Genomic DNA, 19,445 nt, shown 5'->3' with positions numbered 1-19,445 from the left:
GTCTCTCTCCTTCTCTCTCTCCTCCATATGTCTCTCTCTCTCTTTCTCTCTCCATCTGTCTCTCTCCTTCTCTCTCTCCTCCATATGTCTCTCTCTCTTTCTCTCTCCATCTGTCTCTCTCTTTTTCTCCCTCCCCCATCTGTCTCTCTCTCTTTCTCTCTCCATCTGTCTCCCTCTCTTTGTCTCTCTCATTCTTTCTCTCTCTCCCCCATCTGTCTCTCTCTCTTTCTCTCTCCATCTGTCTCCCTCTCTTTGTCTCTCTCTCTTTCTCTCTCCATCTGTCTCCCTTTCTTTGTCTCTCTCATTCTTTCTCTCTCCATCTGTCTCTCTCTTTCTCTCTCTTCCCCATCTGTCTCTCTCTCTTTCTCTCTCCATCTGTCTCCCTCTCTTTGTCTCTCTCATTCTTTCTCTTTCCATCTGTCTCTCTCTTTCGCTCTCAGTCTCTCTCCATCTGTCTCTCTCTCGTTCTCTCTCTCTCTCCATCTGTCTCTCTCATTCTTTCTCTCTCTCCATCTGTCTCTCTCTCTCTCTCTTTCTCTCTTTGTCATTCTTTCTCTCTCTGTCTCTCTGTCTCTCTGTCTCTCTGTCTCTCTCTCTCTCTTTCTCTCTCTGTCATTCTTTCTCTCTCTTTCTCCCTCCCTCTGTCTCTCTCTTTCTTTCTTTCTTTCTCCCTCTCCCTCTGACTCGTTCTCTCTCCCTTTCTTTCTCTTTCTTCATCTGTTTCTCTGTCTCTCTATTTATCTTTTTCTCTCGCTCTCTCACACACAAAATCTATCTCTCTTTTTCATCATCTCTCTCACAGATACATATATTATATCTCTCTCACCCTCCCCCTCTGTCACACACATACAACCAAAATTATCTCTATCTCACCTTATCTGTCTCACAAACACACAAAATCTATCTCTATCTCACCCTCTCTCTCACACACAAACACAAAGTCTTTCTCTATCTCACCCTCTATCTCATCCTCTCTCTCTCTCTCACACACTCTTATCTCTATCTATTTATCTGTATCTCTATCTATCATCTCTACATGTATACATCTATCTCTGTATGTCAAACTCTATTTTTCTCTCCATCTATCTATGTTTTATAAAAAAACAATTAAGTCACATCATTTTACAAGATATTGCTTACAATCTTCTCTCAGTATCAAGGCCTGCCTTTTATCGTTTGTAGAAGCTTTACTGTCCATCCTCTACATCTATAACTCCAGTCGACGGAGGCCCATCTATAGTGGACTACCTCTCCATCTATCTATCTCTCTATCGCTTTATCGAAAGATATAACAAACTATCCATCTTTCCCTATCTCTCTCTCTCCACATATCCAGCTGTCCATCAATCGTTGACTACCTCTCCATCTATCTATCTATCTCTCTTATCTTTTTATCCAAAGATAAAACAAACTATCCATCTTTCCCTATCTCTCTCTCCCCATATCTATCTGTTCATCCATCCGTCCATCTCTCTCTACCCAATGCTTGCAGGATGTTGCATGTTCGAGATTGCGGCACATCGTCCGGCCTTTAAGGCCCTGGTATGTGAAACCATTCTCGAATATTGAATGATTTTGAAAGTAGTAGAGACCATTAATCTTTCTATAATTATTAATGTATGATCAAAGTACTCAATGGAAACTTAGAAATACTCAACAAACGTTCTTTCAGAGCCTTATTTCGATGAAATTATATCGCAGGATATCGCGGGACTCGTGAACAAGATCAACAGGTCTACAATTTCGCCGATGCCACACACTTACTCTTCATCGCTGTGAATGCCCATCCTCTTTACCATTAATTCACCACTTCCCTTGTAAGATTTCCTCAGTTCTAAACGAACCAACTTCTTTTCTGTTCTTCAGGAAGCGGTTGATCAAGACGATGCTGAGGAAAAACCCAGAGCACCGCCCTTCGGTGAGCTTAGGAAAATTACAGAGAGAATTTTGTTTAAAAAATGTTCTTCGTTCTGCAAACACTCGACAGAAGAATCTAACGTGACACCTTGTTTTTTCTTTCAACTGGGTTATTTACTTCAGACTTGAATAAGTGATAATTCTCTAATAACTCTGATCTCATTTGATTATGTTTTTTTTCTAATGCAAACACCTGATTTTCCCCCATATTTTGTTCTGAAATTATGGATATATCTCTATCTCACTCTCCCTCACACACAAAACCTATCTCTATCTCTATCTATCATCTCAATATGTATATCTCTATATTCATCTATCTATCATCTATGTGAGCTGAGGAAAAGAGACAGAAAATTTTGTTTCTTCGTTATCCAAACACTAGATGGAAGAATCTCTAACTGGATTATTTACTTACATTCTCTAACAACTGGGTTATGCGTTTTTCTAATGCAAAAACCTGATTTCCCCATCAAGTATTTCTCCTGAAAGAGTTGCTCAATCGATTCTTGTAAACCGTCAAGAATTTGATAAAACGGAGAACTCGTTGCAGGCGGCGGAGCTACTGCGACAAGAGCAGTTACACGAGTACGTCGCCAAGTCTCAGAATCCATCGCCGTTCCTGCTTCCGATCAAGCCCAACAAGCCCAAAAACACACCGGACTTCACTCCAGAGAGGTCGTCAATGGCGATCGACATCCACGAAGACAAGCCCAGCCCAAATCCTAAATCTTTCATACCTCCATCGGAGCTTCTTGTCATGGAAGTTCAGGACAAGAACTCACCGGCGACGATCAAGGAAGAACAAGAACAAGAACAAGAAGAAAAAGATGAGAAATCTGACCAAGGAGTTGTTCAGGAGAGGGCCGAAGCGTTAGAATCGCTGCTCGAAGTCTGCGCTCGGCTGCTCCGCCATGAGAGACTTGACGAGCTCGCCCGCGTCTTGAAACCCTTCGGCGGAGAGACCGTCTCCTCTCGAGAGACCGCCATCTGGCTTACAAAGAGTCTCATGTCCGTGGCAAAGGGCAGTAAGAGCGAGGCCTAATTGCAACAAAGAAGGAAGCTTTCTGTATAAAAAGTGTCACTGTTTTGATCTCCACAGCCGTGTATGCGATCTTCGCGCTTGAAACTTAATCAAAAACTGCAAACTTTTACCGGTAAAACAAAAACCCAGGATCGAAATTTTCGATCTTGAGTCCAGAGGAAGACGGAGGAGCCGAGGGTTCTCAATCTGGGTTTTGTTTTGCAACAAAGAAGAAGCTTTCTGTATAAAAAGTGTCACTGTTTTGATATCCACAGCCGTGTATTCGGTATAGGCGTTTGAATCTTAACCAAAACCTGCAGACTTTTACCGGTAAAACAAAACCCAGGACCGAAATTTTCGATCTTGAGTCCTGAGGAAGACGGAGGAACCGAGGGTTTTCAATCTGGGTTTCGTTTTGCAGCAAAGAAGTAAGCTCTCTGGATAAAAAGTGTCACTGTTTTGATCTCCACTGTCGAATACTCGATCTAGGCGCTTGAATCTCAACAAAAAACTGCAGAGATTTACCGGTAAAACAAAACCCAGGATCGAAATTTTCGATCTTGAGTCCAGAGGAAGACGGAGGAGCGGAGGGTTTTCAATCTGGGTTTTGTTTTGCAACAAAGAAGTAAGCTCGCTGGATAAAAAGTGTCACTGTTTTGATCTCCACTGTCGAATACTCGATCTAGGCGCTTGAATCTTAACATAAAACTGCAAACTTTTACCAGTAAAACACAACTCAGGATCGAAATTTCAATCTCGAGTCCAGAGGAAGACGGAGGAGCCGAGGGAGATTCCCACGACGCAGAACAAGGAGACGACGCGCATCCTCAAGAACAAGGCGTTGATGTTTTTGGCGGCCTGGAGAGTTAACGTCAAGATCTGGAGCCTGCCCTGTTCTTCCATCTTGTTGAAGAAGGCGAGGGGCTTGAGCGTCCGGCGGAGGAGGAAGGCGACGGAGAAGGGGAAGACGAAGGCGGAGACGGCCAGAACGGTCACCTCCGGCGGGGGGCGCGCGGAGTAAGCGATCCAAGCGCCGAGCCCGAGCTGGGCCATGGCCAGTAGCCCCATCGCACGGCTGAGATTGAAAATACTCTGGCGCATTCTGTCAAGCACTTGGCGGGTTTCGTTGGCCAAAGCCGAGAGATCTCGCTCCACCGTCGGTCCTTCGATCTCCTGATGCTTCATCTTGAAACTCTCCTCTTCTTTCTCCCCGTTTCCTGCCTCGGAGGAGAGCCATCTGGCGAGGAAATCCCGCGGAAGCCTGACATTTGCGCCGGAGATTGAAGAACGGAGGTCTGGGGAACCCAATTTGGGGCAAAATCCGGAGACGCGCTCGCGCTGACGGGTGGCGACGATCGAGGAAATCGATCGATCTCGCGGCAAGCTGGCAGCGATCGCGTCGCCATGGAGATTTCTGAGCGAAAGAATGGCGCTCGCCGCGGGATTTCGAAGAGCTCCGATCGCCGCCTTGCGAGTTACCCCGGCCGCCATCGATCGATCTTCTGAATTTGGGGATTTCTGTCGGCAGATCGTTCTCTAAGGAACAAGAAGGAACGACAGCCGTCGGATCAAAATCGGAGGGTCCCGCCGAATATGAGCCCAATACCGGCCCATTAGAGCGTTCTTTACCAGCGTTTTTTTTCTATTAAAAAAAAGACCGTTGGTGCAACGGCAGATCGGAGGGTCCGGCCCAATACCGGCCCATTAGAGCGTTCTTTACCAGCGTTTTTTTTCTATTCAAAAAAAGAAAAAAGGACCGTTGCGGCAACGGTCATGGCTCGTTTCCCGACAGGCTTCCACCTCGACAGCTGTAACCTAACCTTTTCCTCGACAACCAGCTTCTATAAAATCCCCAAATCTCCGACGAGTTCTTCCCCATTCCAGCAAACCCTAGCTCGCAGGGATCGCCTCTTCCTCGCCAATCTCCAGCTCAAATCCGCCAATGGCGCGCTCAAGCTTCTCGGCTATGGCGGTCTTGATCCTGGCAGCGACTATGGCGGTCTCCGCGCAAGAAATGGACTCCTCCGCGCCCGCTCCGGCGCCGGCCATGGCCTCCGCCGCGTCGGGCTTGACGATGGCCTTCGGAGCTCTCGTCGCCTCGCTCTTCTTCTCCGCCCTTCTCCGGATTTGAAGCCCCTCTCTCGATCGATCTAAAGTTCGTCCTTCTCACGCTGGCCATGGCGCGTCGTTGTGCCTGACTGCTGACTCGTTTCCTCATTCTTTTGTTATTCTCCCCTCTCCTCCCCGCTCTACCGGCCATCTGTTGATTGTCCGTGCGTTCTCGCCGAGAGTTTATCACAATCATCATCTTCTTCTTCTAAGAAATCATTGATTACCATCATCGCGCAACAATCTTTATAAGAAATCACCATCAAAACTTTCACGAGATCCGTGAAGAATAAATAATTCAATCAGCGGAGTCGATCTTCGCGGCGGCCTCGGCTTCGAGCATCTTCTTGTTGCGATCGAGCGCCGCGGCGACCTCCTTGGGCATGTACTTCTCGTCGTGCTTGGCGAGGACTTCAGTGGCTTGGAAGAAGCAAGCGCCTTCCCTAGCCTTGCTCGACGCGGTAGAAGCCCTAGAAACTACCCCAATTCCACCAATCTCTTCTTCCTTCTTGTCCTCGAATCGCTTCAGAAATCCTTCGACGACGGCGGAGTGGCCCTCGCGGAAGAGATCAGGGAGGGATCCCTCATAGCGGACGAGCATGTCGGTGACGAGATCGGTGATGACGAACTCCATCTCGGGGGAGGAGGGGGAGGGGTGGGCGACGCTGCCTTCCACGACGAGGCCGCCGAGGCGGAAGCGGTTCTTGGAGGGATTCGAGGCGAATTTCTCCATGGCTTCGCTGGGGGTGACGTAGAAGACGAGCTGATCTTGGAAATTGTTGAGGACGATGACCACGAACCCCGCGACGCAGCTGAAGGAGAGGCCGTATCCCCATAGCCGCCGGTTCTGAAGCTCCCGAGCGCGCGCGCCGATGTCCACCGTCTTCCTCCCCCGCCGGACCGACGACGACAGGAAGCGAACTCCGCCGCTGCCGCCATGGATTGGAGCTTCCGACGCCATGGACTGGAGCTTCTTCAGCGCTGCCGCCACCAGCCTCCCCGCCATGGATCGATCGCCCGGAGCACAGAACGATCGAATTAGGGTTTCCGATCGCCCCCCTTCCTCGCGGGGAAGAAGATAGATCTAGCCCCGGGATTAATAATAATATACAACTATTTTTAATTTATATGGAAAAACCCGCGATTGGGAGAATACGTCATTTATGGGAAAATTAACGAGAAACCCATTTCTTCAGCGCACGTTTTTTTTCGCCCGAGATTGAGATAGAACGTGAGTTTGAGACGAAGCCCGCCGAAGCATAAGGGAAAATTAACGAGAAACCCATTTCTTCAGTGCATGTTTTTTTTCGCCCGAGATTGAGATAGAACGTGAGATTGAGACGAAGCCCGCTGAAGCGTAAGGGAAGATTAACGAGAAACCCATTACTTTAGTGCATGTTTTTTTTCGCCCGAGATTGAGATAGAACGTGAGATTGAGACGAAGCCCGCTGAAGCATAAGGGAAAATTAACGAGAAACCCATTTTTCAGCGCATGTTTTTTTTGCCCGAGATTGAGATAGAACATGGGTTTGACTTAGAGGCGAATCCCGCTGAAGCATTCCGAGTATTTCCGAACGCCTGCCATGAGAGAAGGGAAAATTGACGAGAAACCCATTTTTTCAGCGCCTTTTTTTTGCCCGAGATTGAGATAGAACATGGGTTTGACCTAGAGACGAAGCCCGCTGAAGAATTCCGACAGCCTGCCATGAGAAAAAGGGAGAATTAAACGAGAAATTCGTGTCTTTAGAAGATGCGTTGATAAGAAACTTTGTTATTAAGATGGCAGTAGAGAGAGAGAGAGAGGTAGTGAAGAGAGAGAGATGAACCTGATGTCCTTGGCTATCACCGTTGACCCATCGTCAGCATCCAGATGCCTCAGCACGACTTTTTCCAGAGTCCCATCGCGATATGCATGCTGGTATCAATCAACATATCACCCACACACAAAAAATAAATTCAATTCCTCGTCAAAAAAAAAAAATCTAAGATTAAAGATCATGAACATCGACCAGACCTTGTAGAAGCAACTGGTCCCAAAGGGGCACGTCCCATTCCCAAAATCAAAGTGCTTGCAATCAATCTTCCTGTTTTCGCCCATATATAAAAAAAAAAGAAAACAGAAAAATTAGAAAAAGTTGAAGGATTTAGAAACAACAATGAAAGAACAATGAATTATCTTTAATCTTAAATTGTTCATGATAGAACCTGAGCCTGTCCATGTAGCCGTCGACGATGGCCTGCTTCTCATCCTTGGAGAAGTACCAGATAATGCTGGGGATCACAAAATAAGAGAGCTTTCTGCAAATTGGGCAAGCCCGCAAGGCGCTGTTGACGTCCATGCCGGAAGCCGGCGAGCTGCCCCGCCAATTCCGAATGCAAGAGACGCAGAACGGGTGGTCGCATTCCGAGAGCAGCCCGAATTTCCTCTCAGAAGGCACAGGCTTTGACAGAACTCGCTCGAGGCAGACGCTGCATTCAATCTCCTGGCTGCGCACAAGCGCCTCGAGTTGCTTCTTGTTCTTCATGCACGTCCTTTTGTGCTCTTCTCTCTCTTCTGGGCGGTGCGGGTGGAGGCAGTGCTTCCCACAGATGGTGCAGAGATCGCCATGGACGTGGGGGCAGCGATCGCCACGATGGCAGAATCCAACGGCTAGGAATGAGCAGATGGGCCTCTCTGCCGGGTCAAGTGAAAGGGTCCTTTGAAGAGTTTCTGGCTCGTCTTCGTCATAGCTTTGGAAGGCGTGAGGCTGCGTCCATGCCGGGTATGAGGACGAAGGGAGAGGTCTGCTTGATGAGGGTGATGGGGTCTGCGGCGTTGGAACTGAGGCGCGCCGCAAGGGCTTGACATGATCGTATCTGCATTTGCTGCCGTAGGAACAGGCACCCCTTTGATAGAAAGTGCATACCTGCAAATCATAATGTTGGAGATAACAGCCTCCCAAAGAAATGTTTAAGAGGAAAAGTATAATATTAACATGGTATCAGAGCCCAGGTTGAGGGTCTTATTCATAGGCACAACATGTTGAGCCTTGGGAAATTTTGATGGCATCATCCTGCCTCAAAAGGTTTAAGAAGAAAAATGTTGGTAGCACCCTAGCTGTAAGCTATAGATTTCAGCACAGTGGTAGGGTCTAGAACCATAACAAATAGTAAAATAATAATTAGAAGAAAAGAGACAAATGTTGGGGTTCTTACGTTGTTGGATGGCTGACTCCAGTCATGTGAAAATTCGCAATTCTCTCCTTTTAAACATGCCCCGTGTGCAAAGAACTTGCAGAGAACACTGAGTTGTGAAAAATGGAACGTAGATGAATCAATCAATAGTCCAGCAGTTGACGGAGAGCAGTTGCATGAGAAGTGAGATCCACAAAACAACCACGATGGAAAGTAGCAATCTAAAAACAAACAAGAACAAGGTTCTCACAGTGAATAACTTCAAAAGAACTCAAATTAATACAGCATTCCTCTTGTCCATGCCAGACATTTTGCTGGGCATTGCTACCAAATAAAAAATACTTCAGCAATTTACGAGAGGAAGTCTATATGGAGCACTCCCCTTCTTATCAGGATCAGAGGAGGCGGCCAAGAATCTATCCATACTTTTGGATATGTTCACGAATTGTTCGGGACTACACATTACCTGCACCAAGTCAGTCTTTCTCGGCTTTGGGTATGCCAATTGGAACACTACCCATCCAATATTTTGGCCTGCCAGTGACGCGGGTTGCATCTAGAACACGGATTGGCAACCAGAACTAGAAAAGGTGGAACAAAAGTTTAAGGGATGGTCGGCCAAAGTGTTGTCAGGGGTGGACGATTGGTGTTACAGATAAATGTGCTCCCAACGATACCCATCTTCTACATGTGGGGGTTGGCAATCACTCAGATGAGAAGATCAATATGGAAAAGCTCAGGGTCAGGGGAAGGCTAGGGCGTGACCCTAGTACCATGAGACATAGTGCACAAGTCGGTCCCTTGGGGGGTCTAGGAGTATAAAAACGCAAGATTTGGACATAGCATTACCAGCCAAGTGGGTGGGCAGATTTATCGAACCAGAGACAGATTTGGTTACACAGATTTTGAAGGACAGTTATGTAGCTAGTTTAGACTGGAAAGTCATGGCAGCTCTGATATCTCTATCCTCTGTGCTCTAGAAAAGGCTAAGGCATGTGTTTCCTCAACTCCAAAATTCTTCAAAGTCAAGCTGGGGAATAGCACAGCCTTCTCGTTTTGGGTAGACGCATGGTCGACCATAGGCACACCAAAGACAGGAACAAGGTCATCTTCAATGGGCTGGAGTAATCGATAGGCGTTGTTGTACAAGCAATGGCTTATCTCGTTCTCTTCATTGTTTAAAGAGCCATGACCAGGCAATCTTATTGCAAACCATTTGCCCATATGCAAAAATAATCTAACAAAAAAATTATTCCTGGAAAAGAGACAATCAGCTTATAAAGATGAAATTTGATGGATCGTCTCCTCAGTATGTGGATGTAAACGGTAGACAATGTCTCCAAAAAGGGTTGCAACGATACCAAACCAAAACCAGTGTTTAAAAAGAAACTAAGCCGTGGCACCAAATCCCCAAGAAGCTAGATCAACAGCATAAGAAATAGATCACCAGAGAAAGAAAAATAAAAAAGCCCCTTCCACATTCAAGGTTTATAAGGACAAGGGTGATTGATTACGGAAGGCATCTTTTCTGATGTTAGCCACGAACCAAATAGCCTTAAAAAGGACAAGGGTGAGCGTCAGATGTAAAGAAGAGACGTCAGATGATCTTCTTCAGTATAAATTAGGTCTACCATCGCCTTATCTCACAACCCAGGGAGAGTAATCCATTAAATGGTCAAGAGTGCTAGAACTTGGACTAATACAATACGGAAATTAGAGAACATATAATATAAATGAAGCCGACGATACGAACTAGATCAATCGAAAGCGTGCAACCAATTCGAAGTTCATAAAAGATAAAGGTAAAATAAAAGAGGAACAGAAACACAGTAATTTTCACCACATCTCCTGAAGAAGAAATCAGAAACCTTGCTCATTGATTCTACACTAGTTATTGCATCGCTCCCCGCGATAGAACCCATCAATCCATCCCCCGCGAGCATCGAAAATATGAGAAGATGAAAAAGAAAAAGAATGATAAAGAATCATCCCAGGAGAAACCCGTATCCATCGCGAATTGAAATTGTGCAACCGCCTCGGAAAGAAGAAAAGCCGAGGCGGAGACTGAGCCAATCAAAAAGCGCGACAGATATACACAAGGCGTCACCGGAAGAGGAGAAAACATTTACTTCTTGGACATCTTTCCCAGGTACGCGGCTCGCTCGCGGAGATGGAAACTTCGAATCTGAAAAAACACTCCAATTCCTCTAGCAGAAATTCCTCAAAGATGAACAAGAAACCCTCCAACTCCTTCCCAGACGAACACAAATCATCTCACCCTCTCCTCATTGTGCGCGAGCGAAGAATCTTCGTCCCTATTTCATCCCTTAATCCAACGGTAAAAACCCAATTTATTAGAAAACCCAAATAAATCATACAAAGAACAAAAAACCCAAACAATATTCCCAAGATTAGTTAACAATATTAGGACCACACCCCATTTCGATTTTACTTGAATATAGTTCCAGCACATTGAACTTGGAAGTATCTTTTTTCATACATGCACATCTGAATTGCGTATTTATACATTTCTAGGAGTAATTACATTGAATATACAGTTCTGTACACCAGCCATGCGAGATATACTAACATTTATATCTCGATTTTTGTCTTATGAACAATGAATAATGAATATAGTTCCAGAACAATGAACTTTCGAGTATCTTTTTCATACATACTCTTCTGAATTGCCTATTTATCCAATTCTAGGAGTAATTACATTGAATATACAGTTCTGTACACCAGCCCTGCGAGATATACTAATATTTATATCTCGATTTTTGTCTTGTGAATAATGAACAATGAATATAGTTCCAGAACAATGAACTTCCAAGAATCTTTTTCATACATACTCTTCTGAATTGCATATTTATCCAATTCTAGGAGTAATTACACGAATATACAGTTCTGTACACCAGCCATGCGAGATATATTAATATTTATATCTCGATTTTCGTCTTATGAAGCAGTCCCCTCAGACTGCTCCAAGTCCAATTCTCGCTCCGCTATCAGGATGCAAGAGTCAGCCTCCAGCGAGTCGGCGCCGTCACCGTTGGAGGCGGCGCGGGGCCGCATCATCGTCCATGTGTCGGCACCGCATTGGACGTCGGGTGTTATGCCCACCTGGTCAATGTCGTGCAGCGAAGGCGACAAGTACTTGGCCACAGTGATGAACAGCGCCGAGCCATCATTCAGCTCCGTTACACTCTGCAATTGCCCAAAATTGGAAGATAAATATGCAAATATTCCCAGGTCAGCGTTGACTTGTGTGAGTTGACCGTTGACTTTACCTGGATCTTTCCCTTGCCGAAGGTAGTCTTCCCCACGAGAAGAGCCCGGCCGTTGTCGCGCAGTGCTCCGGCCAGGATCTCGCTGGCGCTGGCACTTCGTTCGTTTACCTGACTCACCAAGAGAGACCAGTCAACAGGGATTAACGGTCTAATTCTCAGCCAGCGGCGAGGCTGTTGCTTACGAGGACGACGAGGGGGTCATGAGTCAGGGCATGGCCGTTGACCATGCCAATGGGCAGCATGTCACCATCGCGGTCAATTGTGTTGACCAGGATCTCATCACCATCCAGCCAGATCTGGGCCACATCCAGGCCCGCAGTGACCAGACCCCCCTGCAGAGGGAGGAATGGTCAACGTTGACTAAGTCACAAAGTACGGTCAAAGGCGGCGAGGGACCCACCGGATTGTTGCGCAGATCTAGGATGTAAGACTGAACGCCCTGGTCTTCCAAGGCCTGGATGGAGCTCTCCATCTCCTCGGCAGCGGTCTGGCACCGGAAACTGATGTCAGCTAAGGTCAACCCGTTAACTTTTTCTCAAAATAGGAAAGCCAATGCATGTGTACCTGGGAGAAGGCCGACAGTCTAACGTACCCGATCTTGGTCTCGCGCCCTTCGGGCGACACATGGGAGATGATTGTGGAGGAGACGGGTGAGATCTTGATGGTCTCACGGGAGAGTTTGACCTAGCGCAGAAAGTCCACGGCTTCGAAGTCAGATCCATGGCCAGGAAAATGGACGGTCAAGATGCATCGGGATAGAAGAAAGTTCAGGGTATGGCCCAGTACCTCTCTGATGCCTGTGTCAGCCTCATACTTCTGGCCCTGAGAAAGAAGGTAAATCACCATTCAGAACATGGCTTTGAAAAAAGGAATAATAGGGATTAAAGGAAGACGAAATTCGGAAAAAAATAGTAGATTCAATTGAAAAATTACACTGTGAATTTTTACGGTAACAGTGGTTCCAACACGTCCTCTGAGCTTTTCGGCAGCAGAAGCCCCATCCAAACCTTCGAGTCTTTCACCTGATGATCAATCATGCCAAGTCAATTTCATTTTGAAAAAATAATACTTGTTCATCAAGATCGTCGAGTTTTTTCTGACAAAACACTTTTTAAAAAGGGTTTCGAGCACTCACCAGCTTATTCAGAAAAACTCAACCGATCATTAAATAACTTCACTTGAGATTTACTCACCATCTATCTCGATCAACTCGTCTCCTTCTTGGATGCCAGCTCGAGCTGCGGGACTTCCATCTAGACAGGATACAACGACCTAAACCAATAAAAAAATTTAATACGCGTCAGCATATAGACAGCTGACAAAATTCATAAATTTCAAGCATCGGTCAGACTCTCAAAACGCTTTATAATTTATGTTTTTATTACACCGAATTTCACGAGACAGTGTTGAGGGGAATTCCAGTTACCACATGACCGGAGCTTGGTTCTACATTTATGAAGAGACCAACTCCCTGCAGATTGCCGTCACTGCCTATTCTGAAGGTTTGATATTCCTGCATTTTCATAAAAGAAAATCAATGAAAACGAAAGTTTCACCTACTCAGCAATTCAAATCTCCCTAAATATACTCACCTTTGGGGTAATAATTCTGGTAAACGGATCACCAAGGGTAGCCAGCATTGCACTGACTTTACTATACGCTGCATCAGCAGACTTCAATGGGAACACCTCACCCATAGTTTGCTGTAACTTCATCTCCCAATCTGGTTAAACCAGTATGAGCGAAAACGATCGAGAATATCAATAAAAAATAGAGCAATCAACAAATGGACTATTCCTAAACCATAATTCAGGTTCCCAGTGATTGTTCTCTTATTATTTCCACAGCGGTCGTTTCACTAAATTTAGGATGGATGATTGAACCCCGAGTATTTTTCGCATCAGTGAGCTAGATAACTTAGCAAGAGACATACATCTCGAAAAATTTGTCAAACTAAGGGTACGGGATCAAAGTTCTACCAAGCCACTTTCCAATTTTGTCTTAACTCAAGTAATAAATTATGAGACATGAGAGCAAGACTATAGAATCCCAAATTGAAAAAATAAATACAAATGGGATGACTGATTCCATGAAGTAAAACAGTCAGCTTTTATGAGAGAGGAATTCCGCAGTTAACATACCTTGGTGATTGAAAGTGGGATCCACAAATGACTCCCGAATCAAGCCCCATGCTTCCACAAGAGTCCGCTGGACGATATTCACCTACAAAGGAACACGGAAGTTCAATTTCATAAAAATCAAACCCGAGTTACAAGTTGATTTCACCGTTAATTTCATACTTATAATGAGCTCGAATCATAGAACTACCTCGCGAACTTTGGAGACAGGGAAAGCGACAGTGAGAGACTCGGCGACGGCAGGGGGGCTGCAGCTGAGCAAGATGGCGGCACCCGCGGCTGCAACGAGCTGTCGGAAGCTCTTGCCGCCGATCGATCGGGCAAAATTTTCCCCCAAACGATCACCATCAAGGGGATGACTCGATCTTTTCTCTGCCAGAGATCCAAGGATCACTCTTGAATCCCTCTTTCGGGGGAAGATCTTGAGCTTGGCGATCCGACGAGAAGAACACGGATTGCTGGTGAAGATCAGAGGAAAAACTTCCAATTTCGCGCCAATCGCCTTCATCTCTCCGCCTTGATCGAGAGAGATCTCCCGCGAAATTGAATAAGCGTGGGAGATTTGTTGAAGAACAAAGACGAGATTTTTGAAGGAAGGCGAGGCTGACGTGGAAGCGACCTACTGGTGGAGCCCACCGGAATCTGGGCGGTGTCCAGCGATTCCGTGTCACAGTTGGCGCCCTCAGAAGCGGCCACGTGGCAGAAAATTTTGAGCCGCTTAAATGAAGGCATCAGAGAAAAAATGTAGAAATATCTCGTCTAATCATGATTAATGTATCCATCATTTTTCCAAATGGAGTGGAGAGTCGAATTAATTGAAGTTTTGTGAGCTTAGGTTTATATAATGTTGAGCATATATATGTACGAGGGCTTGTGAGGTTCTGCCATGATCAATGTTCTAATCAAATTTGAGTAATGGAAATAAAAAAGTTAATCGCATCAGGGATTTAAAACAAAATCCAAACAAGAAAAACTCGATGATCATATCTCCTTGTGCAGAATCGGACATCCAACCATTAGAGTATTTGATTGAGTTGTTTCAAGTTGAGCAGATATCCGATCTTTAGAAGTATTCACACCATCCTTAGCAGGTTGATCATGTTTTCATTGATATGAATAAATTATGTTGTTTGTTTAATTTGACTGCTGGAGTAATTATTCAGCTTGAACAATGATGAGTGATTCAAAAAAATAAAAGGGTGGTTCGTAATATTTCTATACTTTTTTGGGCCAATCCCTCTGATAAATCAAAATTTTGGGTTAAAATACGCCATTTTAGGGCTCTCATTCAAGCAACAACATTTAAAAAAAAATCATATTTTTGGATTTAGATTATTTTCTAGGTTATAATTCTAATGAAAATGACAATAAATGTTTAAGACTCAAGTTACCAAGAACACTCTTGATGGACTTTCAAAACTTCAATTTCTTGCAATCTGCCTCTCTAGGAAAGATAGTGTTTACAAAAATCTGAACCTTTAGTTACTTATCCAACCATATGGATGGAAAGAGGAATAAAGAACGAAGATACTCTCAAATTTTCAGCGAGAAACTCCTTCTGGATTGTTCGATATCATGATTTGAATTTGGATCACTCTCTGCCCTCTAATTTTATCTCTCCTCTGATTTCAAAAAACTGGAAAAAGTCAAGGAGCAATTATATAATTCCAATAAAATAGTTGTTAGTTCATGATTATGTTATAAATATATATTCATATATTGATCTAAAAGATAATATCTCTTCGAATATAAAAAATTCAAGAAAAATCATACTCCAACTCAAAAAAAAATTGTTTTCTTTCAAAGTATGTTGTCAGAAAAATCCATTAAAATACTTTAAATTTTACAAAAATTCAAAACATCATTCTCAAAATAGAATTAACCATTTTAGTCTTGATTACACACATAAAAAACCAGTTTATTATGAAAAAATGTAAACATCATCTTATGAACTTATTAAATAATTGGTGTTATCAAGTTGCAAACATGTGAGGTGCCAAGCCACACTATGTGATTTATTAGGTAAAAGGAGGTTAGGAAGCCCTTTCGTGGAGTCTATTTCTAGCAGTTATATTGTACATATAATTGGGGTTTGACATTCCCGACCTGATCCGAGTTTTTATCAGAGAACTAAACCTTATCTAAACTTTGGTCTGGTTCAGTTCCATTCTTGTTCGATCCTGACCCGATTCAGACCGGTCCCAGTCTGGTCAGGTTGACTAGTCAATGCCAAAGTCAAAGTAGAAAATATATGTTGATGGCTATGCTAAATATCCACATAACGAGCTCTAGAACTACTTGTAGTGACTTGCCCTTTGCATCCCTTTCTTTCTTCCCCCCCCCCTCCCCCCTCAATCTCCCTCTCTAGGTTTTTCTATCTCCACACCTCCCTTTTTTCACGAAAGAGGTTGTGATGAGTTCTTGCAGACCACCTTCGAAGAATAACTCCTCTAATCAAGTGGGTGCCCACATATGGTCGAATATATGGCAACTACGTTGAGCTCAATAGAAACCTCTCCAATGAGTTTGATTTGATATTTCTAGGATTTTATAAAAAAAAATATTAAATAAAAATTTAATAATTTACTTCTGGCTCTGGTCCGATTTGCCCCTTGAACCCCAACCTGTTTGATCAACTGGTCCATCCTCAAATGGAGGACATACATTCCTAGTTTGGTCTGGTCAAACCTGTCCTTGGTCCTAAATGTCCAACCCTACATATAATCCTTCATGTACATGACAAGATCCCAGGAGTTGTCGGATGAGGAGACAAAATAAAGATGTGATATTCCTTGGAATAACAACCAATAAAGTTCCTGATAACAGAATAAGGGAAATGCAATAGAAATAGATATAGAACTCTGGACGAGGCGAATCACTCTGTCGGCCCTGACAAGGAAGGATCTTCCCCACTCAATCTTCGTTTCCAACTTCCTTCCACCTTCCCGCGTCGGTCTGTCATTTATTTATTCATAGGCATCTGTCACCTATTCGTCTTCTCTTGCGTTACCTGACGTGGGACGAGTAACCGTCCTAATTATCTTTTTCTTCCTTGACTCCCGATCAACACAAGTGAGGCTCGTATCATTACTTCCCTCCTTGAAGGCCAAATTTCCCTCAATTTGGAAACTTGGAAATTGTTGCTCCTTAGTAGGAATGTCTTCCCAAGTGGCTTCAAAATCTGGCAAGTTACGCCATTCGACCAACACCTGTATGCTGTCAGAAGTGACACTACAAGAGAGAACAATTTCTGGGAAAACCTGCCATTCCCAATCAGTAGAAATATTAACCGTTAGAGGTAAAACATTTTGGTAGTCCCCTATAACCTTGCGGACGTGGGAAACGTGAAAGACAGGTTGAATGGCGGCTGTAGGAGGGAGGTCTAGTTTGTAGGCTACGGGTCCAATCTGTTGGATAGTCTTGTATGGTCCAAAGTATTTGGGAGAAAATTTTTCAGCAAATTGTTTTGTTAACGTTTTCATCCTGTAAGGTCGGAGTTTCACATAAACCATGTCATCCACTTGAAACTGAACTTCTCTTCTATGTTTATCATGTTGCTTCTTCATATAAGTTTGGGCCTTTGAAAGGTACAATTTAAGTGTTTGGAGCATGGCATCACATTCTTGAACTTATCTAGAGTGTCAAGGGGGGACGGGGTCGAGCCATATTTGATCAGTGTTGGGGGATCACGTCCGTAGACGACCTTGAAAGGTGTCATTTTGATAGCCGAATGATAAGAGGTATTATAACTGTATTCGGCCCAAGGTAACCATTTGGTCCATTGCTTTGGGCACTCTGACGAGAAACAGCAGAGATAACACTCTAAGCTCCCGTAGGTGACCTCAGTTTGGCCATGCGTCTCTAGGTGATATGAAGAGCTCATTTTCAATGCCGTACGCTGTTGCTTGTGGATTTCTCTCCAAAAAGAGCTGGTAAAAATATTGCCTCTATCTGACAATATGGAATTCGGAACACCATGAAGACGAATGATTGCCTTAATGAATATATCCACAATACTTGGGGTTGTGAAAGGATGTTTAATAACAATAAAGTGGCTATATTTGGATATGCGTTCCACTACTACTAAGATGGAATTATAGCCATGGGAAATGGCAAGCCCTTCACTGAAGTCAAACGAGACCTCTTCCTGTATCTGATTGGGAATTGGTAATAGTTGAAGTAGGCCTGCTGGACAAAGAGTGGAAGCCTTGTGCTGGAAAATATTCTACAATAATAGGTATTGAAGAATCAGTGCATGAAATTTTAATGAATTTGAAAGAAATTGTATTGAGAAGTAATCTATATGGCACTCGAGACGCATCCATTTGCGTCAAAGGCCCCAAAAACATAACAGCTGAAGATATTCGCTTACCGTCTTCTGTGGAAATAGTTGACACGACACAGCATATAGCTACCCTGACAGAACCCCGCGATTTGTGTATTGAATTACAAATTCAAAGAGATCGCGGATATCGTATAAGATCCACAAATGACTCAGATTTGTCATTGAGATACATATGCCTTAATTTATTCTCCATTCCTTGCCAGAAAAGTTGTTGTGAGATGCCTTTGTAAGTCTTTTGGAACCCTCCATGGCCTCCCACCTTAGCATCATGAAATTCTTGGAGGACAGTGGGGATTAACGAAGAGTGTAGGGGTAACACTAATTTATTCTTATAAAATAAAAGGTCATGCTGCAAAGAGTAATGAGGTGACGATGAGTGGTTAGTGGTTAAGTGATGCTTCAAAGGTTGGAGTTTGGGGTCGACGGTATATTCTTTGAGCAATGTTGGCTTTTTTAGCTAATGTGTAACAGAAACAGAATTGCAATTCACCGTACTGTCTTCCAAAGAGTGAGCGAGTGTAAGGATATCAAAATTTTGAAATAGTAAATAATGCTTCCATTTCCTCACTGATAAAACCAAAACCATTAATTCTCTCTCATATACCGATCTGTGCTTTGAAGTGGAGAGAGCTTTATTGAAATACGCGATGGGATGTGAGTCTTCGAGAGGGACTGCTCCAATGCCTATCCCGGAAGCATCAGTCTCCACAATAAAGGGCTTGGAGAAATCTGGCAATTTTAGGACTGGCGTAGTGGAGAATGCCTTTTTTAACTCGTGGAAGGCCTTTGTCGCTACAGCATTCCAAGCAAGGGTGTTCTTTTTAAATAAGGATGTAAGCGGTTGAGCCTTGGAGGCAAAATTGGTCACAAATCTTCGATAATAATTAGTTAGCCCAAAAAATCCATGCAGTTGTCGAGCGGAAGAAGGAATCAGCCATTTCGTGATTGCATCTATTTTGTTGATATCAGTTGACACTCCGTGTTTAGATATGCAATGACCCAAGTAGTCAATTTTGTCTTGTGCTAGCTGACATTTTGATTGGTTGACCCAAAGGTGGTTGGACTAGAGGACCTTAAAAACTGAATGAAGATGATCTTCGTGTTCTTCTGGTGTTTGGCTGTAAACTAAGATATCATAAAAAAAACAGCACAAACTTTCTCATAGACAACTTAAAAAGGGAATTCATTGACGCTTGGAAAGTTGTGGGTGCATTTGTCAATCCAAATGGCATGAATATGAACTCATAGTGACCTTGATGTGTTTTGAATGCTGTTTTATATATATCTTTCTCGAACATATGGATTTGATAATACCCTGAATTCAAATCCAGCTTTGTAAAAATAATTGACCTATGAAATTCTTCCATCAGCTCATCCACGATGGGGATAGGGTATTGCTTAGGCACTGTAACTTTGTTCAATGCTTGATAATCTATGCACATTCTTCATCC

The 19,445-nt window shown here is 43.9% G+C and overlaps 5 protein-coding genes across 7 annotated transcripts in view; 1 reads left to right on the top strand and 4 right to left on the bottom strand.

Moving 5' to 3' along the window:
- Positions 1–3,210, top strand: part of NEK5 (Serine/Threonine kinase catalytic domain protein) — a 7,555-nt gene extending 4,345 nt beyond the window's left edge. For both annotated transcript variants that reach the window (XM_078586971.1, XM_078586970.1), the window contains exons 11-14: positions 1,493–1,542; positions 1,702–1,775; positions 1,867–1,918; positions 2,468–3,210. In XM_078586971.1, the coding sequence (XP_078443097.1) occupies positions 1,493–1,542; positions 1,702–1,775; positions 1,867–1,918; positions 2,468–2,959 (668 nt within the window). In that variant the 3' untranslated portion in view covers positions 2,960–3,210. The remainder of the gene's footprint in view (positions 1–1,492; positions 1,543–1,701; positions 1,776–1,866; positions 1,919–2,467) is intronic.
- Positions 3,211–3,543: 333 nt separating this feature from the next.
- Positions 3,544–5,090, bottom strand: LOC144712700 (uncharacterized). The gene has a single exon (XM_078586974.1). The coding sequence runs from the start codon at positions 4,427–4,429 to the stop codon at positions 3,689–3,691; it is 741 nt and encodes a 246-aa protein (XP_078443100.1). The 5' UTR covers positions 4,430–5,090; the 3' UTR covers positions 3,544–3,688.
- Positions 5,091–5,229: 139 nt separating this feature from the next.
- G1 (transmembrane protein G1P-related 1) lies at positions 5,230–6,140 on the bottom strand. The gene has a single exon (XM_078586975.1). It carries the CDS (start codon positions 6,051–6,053, stop codon positions 5,346–5,348), a length of 708 nt encoding a protein of 235 aa, XP_078443101.1. The 5' UTR covers positions 6,054–6,140; the 3' UTR covers positions 5,230–5,345.
- Positions 6,141–6,496: 356 nt separating this feature from the next.
- Positions 6,497–10,532, bottom strand: LOC144712699 (zinc finger (CCCH-type/C3HC4-type RING finger) family protein). Of its 2 annotated transcripts, XM_078586972.1 has the most exons (7): positions 10,351–10,532; positions 8,243–8,330; positions 7,253–7,953; positions 7,062–7,131; positions 6,874–6,962; positions 6,714–6,747; positions 6,497–6,625 (listed from the first exon to the last, which is right to left on the bottom strand). In XM_078586972.1, the coding sequence occupies exons 1-6, from the start codon at positions 10,359–10,361 to the stop codon at positions 6,714–6,716; spliced, it is 993 nt and encodes a 330-aa protein (XP_078443098.1). In that variant the 5' UTR covers positions 10,362–10,532; the 3' UTR covers positions 6,497–6,625. The 2 variants fall into 2 exon arrangements, with proteins under 2 accessions (XP_078443098.1, XP_078443099.1); XM_078586973.1 differs by lacking the exon at positions 10,351–10,532 and adding an exon at positions 10,062–10,310 and having other exon boundaries at positions 6,497–6,747.
- Positions 10,533–11,048: 516 nt separating this feature from the next.
- Positions 11,049–14,207, bottom strand: LOC144713110 (Peptidase S41 family protein). The gene is made up of 12 exons (XM_078587604.1): positions 13,840–14,207; positions 13,653–13,734; positions 13,104–13,234; positions 12,938–13,024; positions 12,705–12,783; positions 12,445–12,533; positions 12,298–12,333; positions 12,076–12,195; positions 11,912–11,998; positions 11,694–11,843; positions 11,512–11,619; positions 11,049–11,428 (listed from the first exon to the last, which is right to left on the bottom strand). The coding sequence occupies exons 1-12, from the start codon at positions 14,155–14,157 to the stop codon at positions 11,180–11,182; spliced, it is 1,536 nt and encodes a 511-aa protein (XP_078443730.1). The 5' UTR covers positions 14,158–14,207; the 3' UTR covers positions 11,049–11,179.
- Positions 14,208–19,445: the final 5,238 nt, after the last annotated feature.

The sequence above is a fragment of the Wolffia australiana genome, chromosome 15 (genome assembly GCF_029677425.1).
Source record: "Wolffia australiana isolate 7733 chromosome 15, ASM2967742v1".
Lineage (NCBI taxonomy): Eukaryota > Viridiplantae > Streptophyta > Magnoliopsida > Alismatales > Araceae > Wolffia > Wolffia australiana.
This window is presented reverse-complemented; position numbering and strand designations above follow the sequence as displayed.

Excerpts from the sequence above, each read along its gene's own strand:
- LOC144712700 (XM_078586974.1), bottom strand. The coding sequence starts at position 4,429 with ATGGCGGCCGGGGTAACTCGCAAGGCGGCGATCGGAGCTCTTCGAAAT.
- G1 (XM_078586975.1), bottom strand. The coding sequence starts at position 6,053 with ATGGCGGGGAGGCTGGTGGCGGCAGCGCTGAAGAAGCTCCAGTCCATG.
- LOC144712699 (XM_078586972.1), bottom strand. Across the intron at positions 6,963-7,061 it reads GGACCAGTTGCTTCTACAAG|CATGCATATCGCGATGGGAC; the intron begins GTCTGGTCGATG and ends GATTGATACCAG. Across the intron at positions 6,748-6,873 it reads GTGATAGCCAAGGACATCAG|GCTGTCGGAATTCTTCAGCG; the intron begins GTTCATCTCTCT and ends TTCTCATGGCAG.
- LOC144713110 (XM_078587604.1), bottom strand. The coding sequence starts at position 14,157 with ATGAAGGCGATTGGCGCGAAATTGGAAGTTTTTCCTCTGATCTTCACC. Across the intron at positions 13,025-13,103 it reads CCAGAATTATTACCCCAAAG|GAATATCAAACCTTCAGAAT; the intron begins GTGAGTATATTT and ends ATGAAAATGCAG. Across the intron at positions 11,620-11,693 it reads ATGACCCCCTCGTCGTCCTC|GTAAACGAACGAAGTGCCAG; the intron begins GTAAGCAACAGC and ends TTGGTGAGTCAG.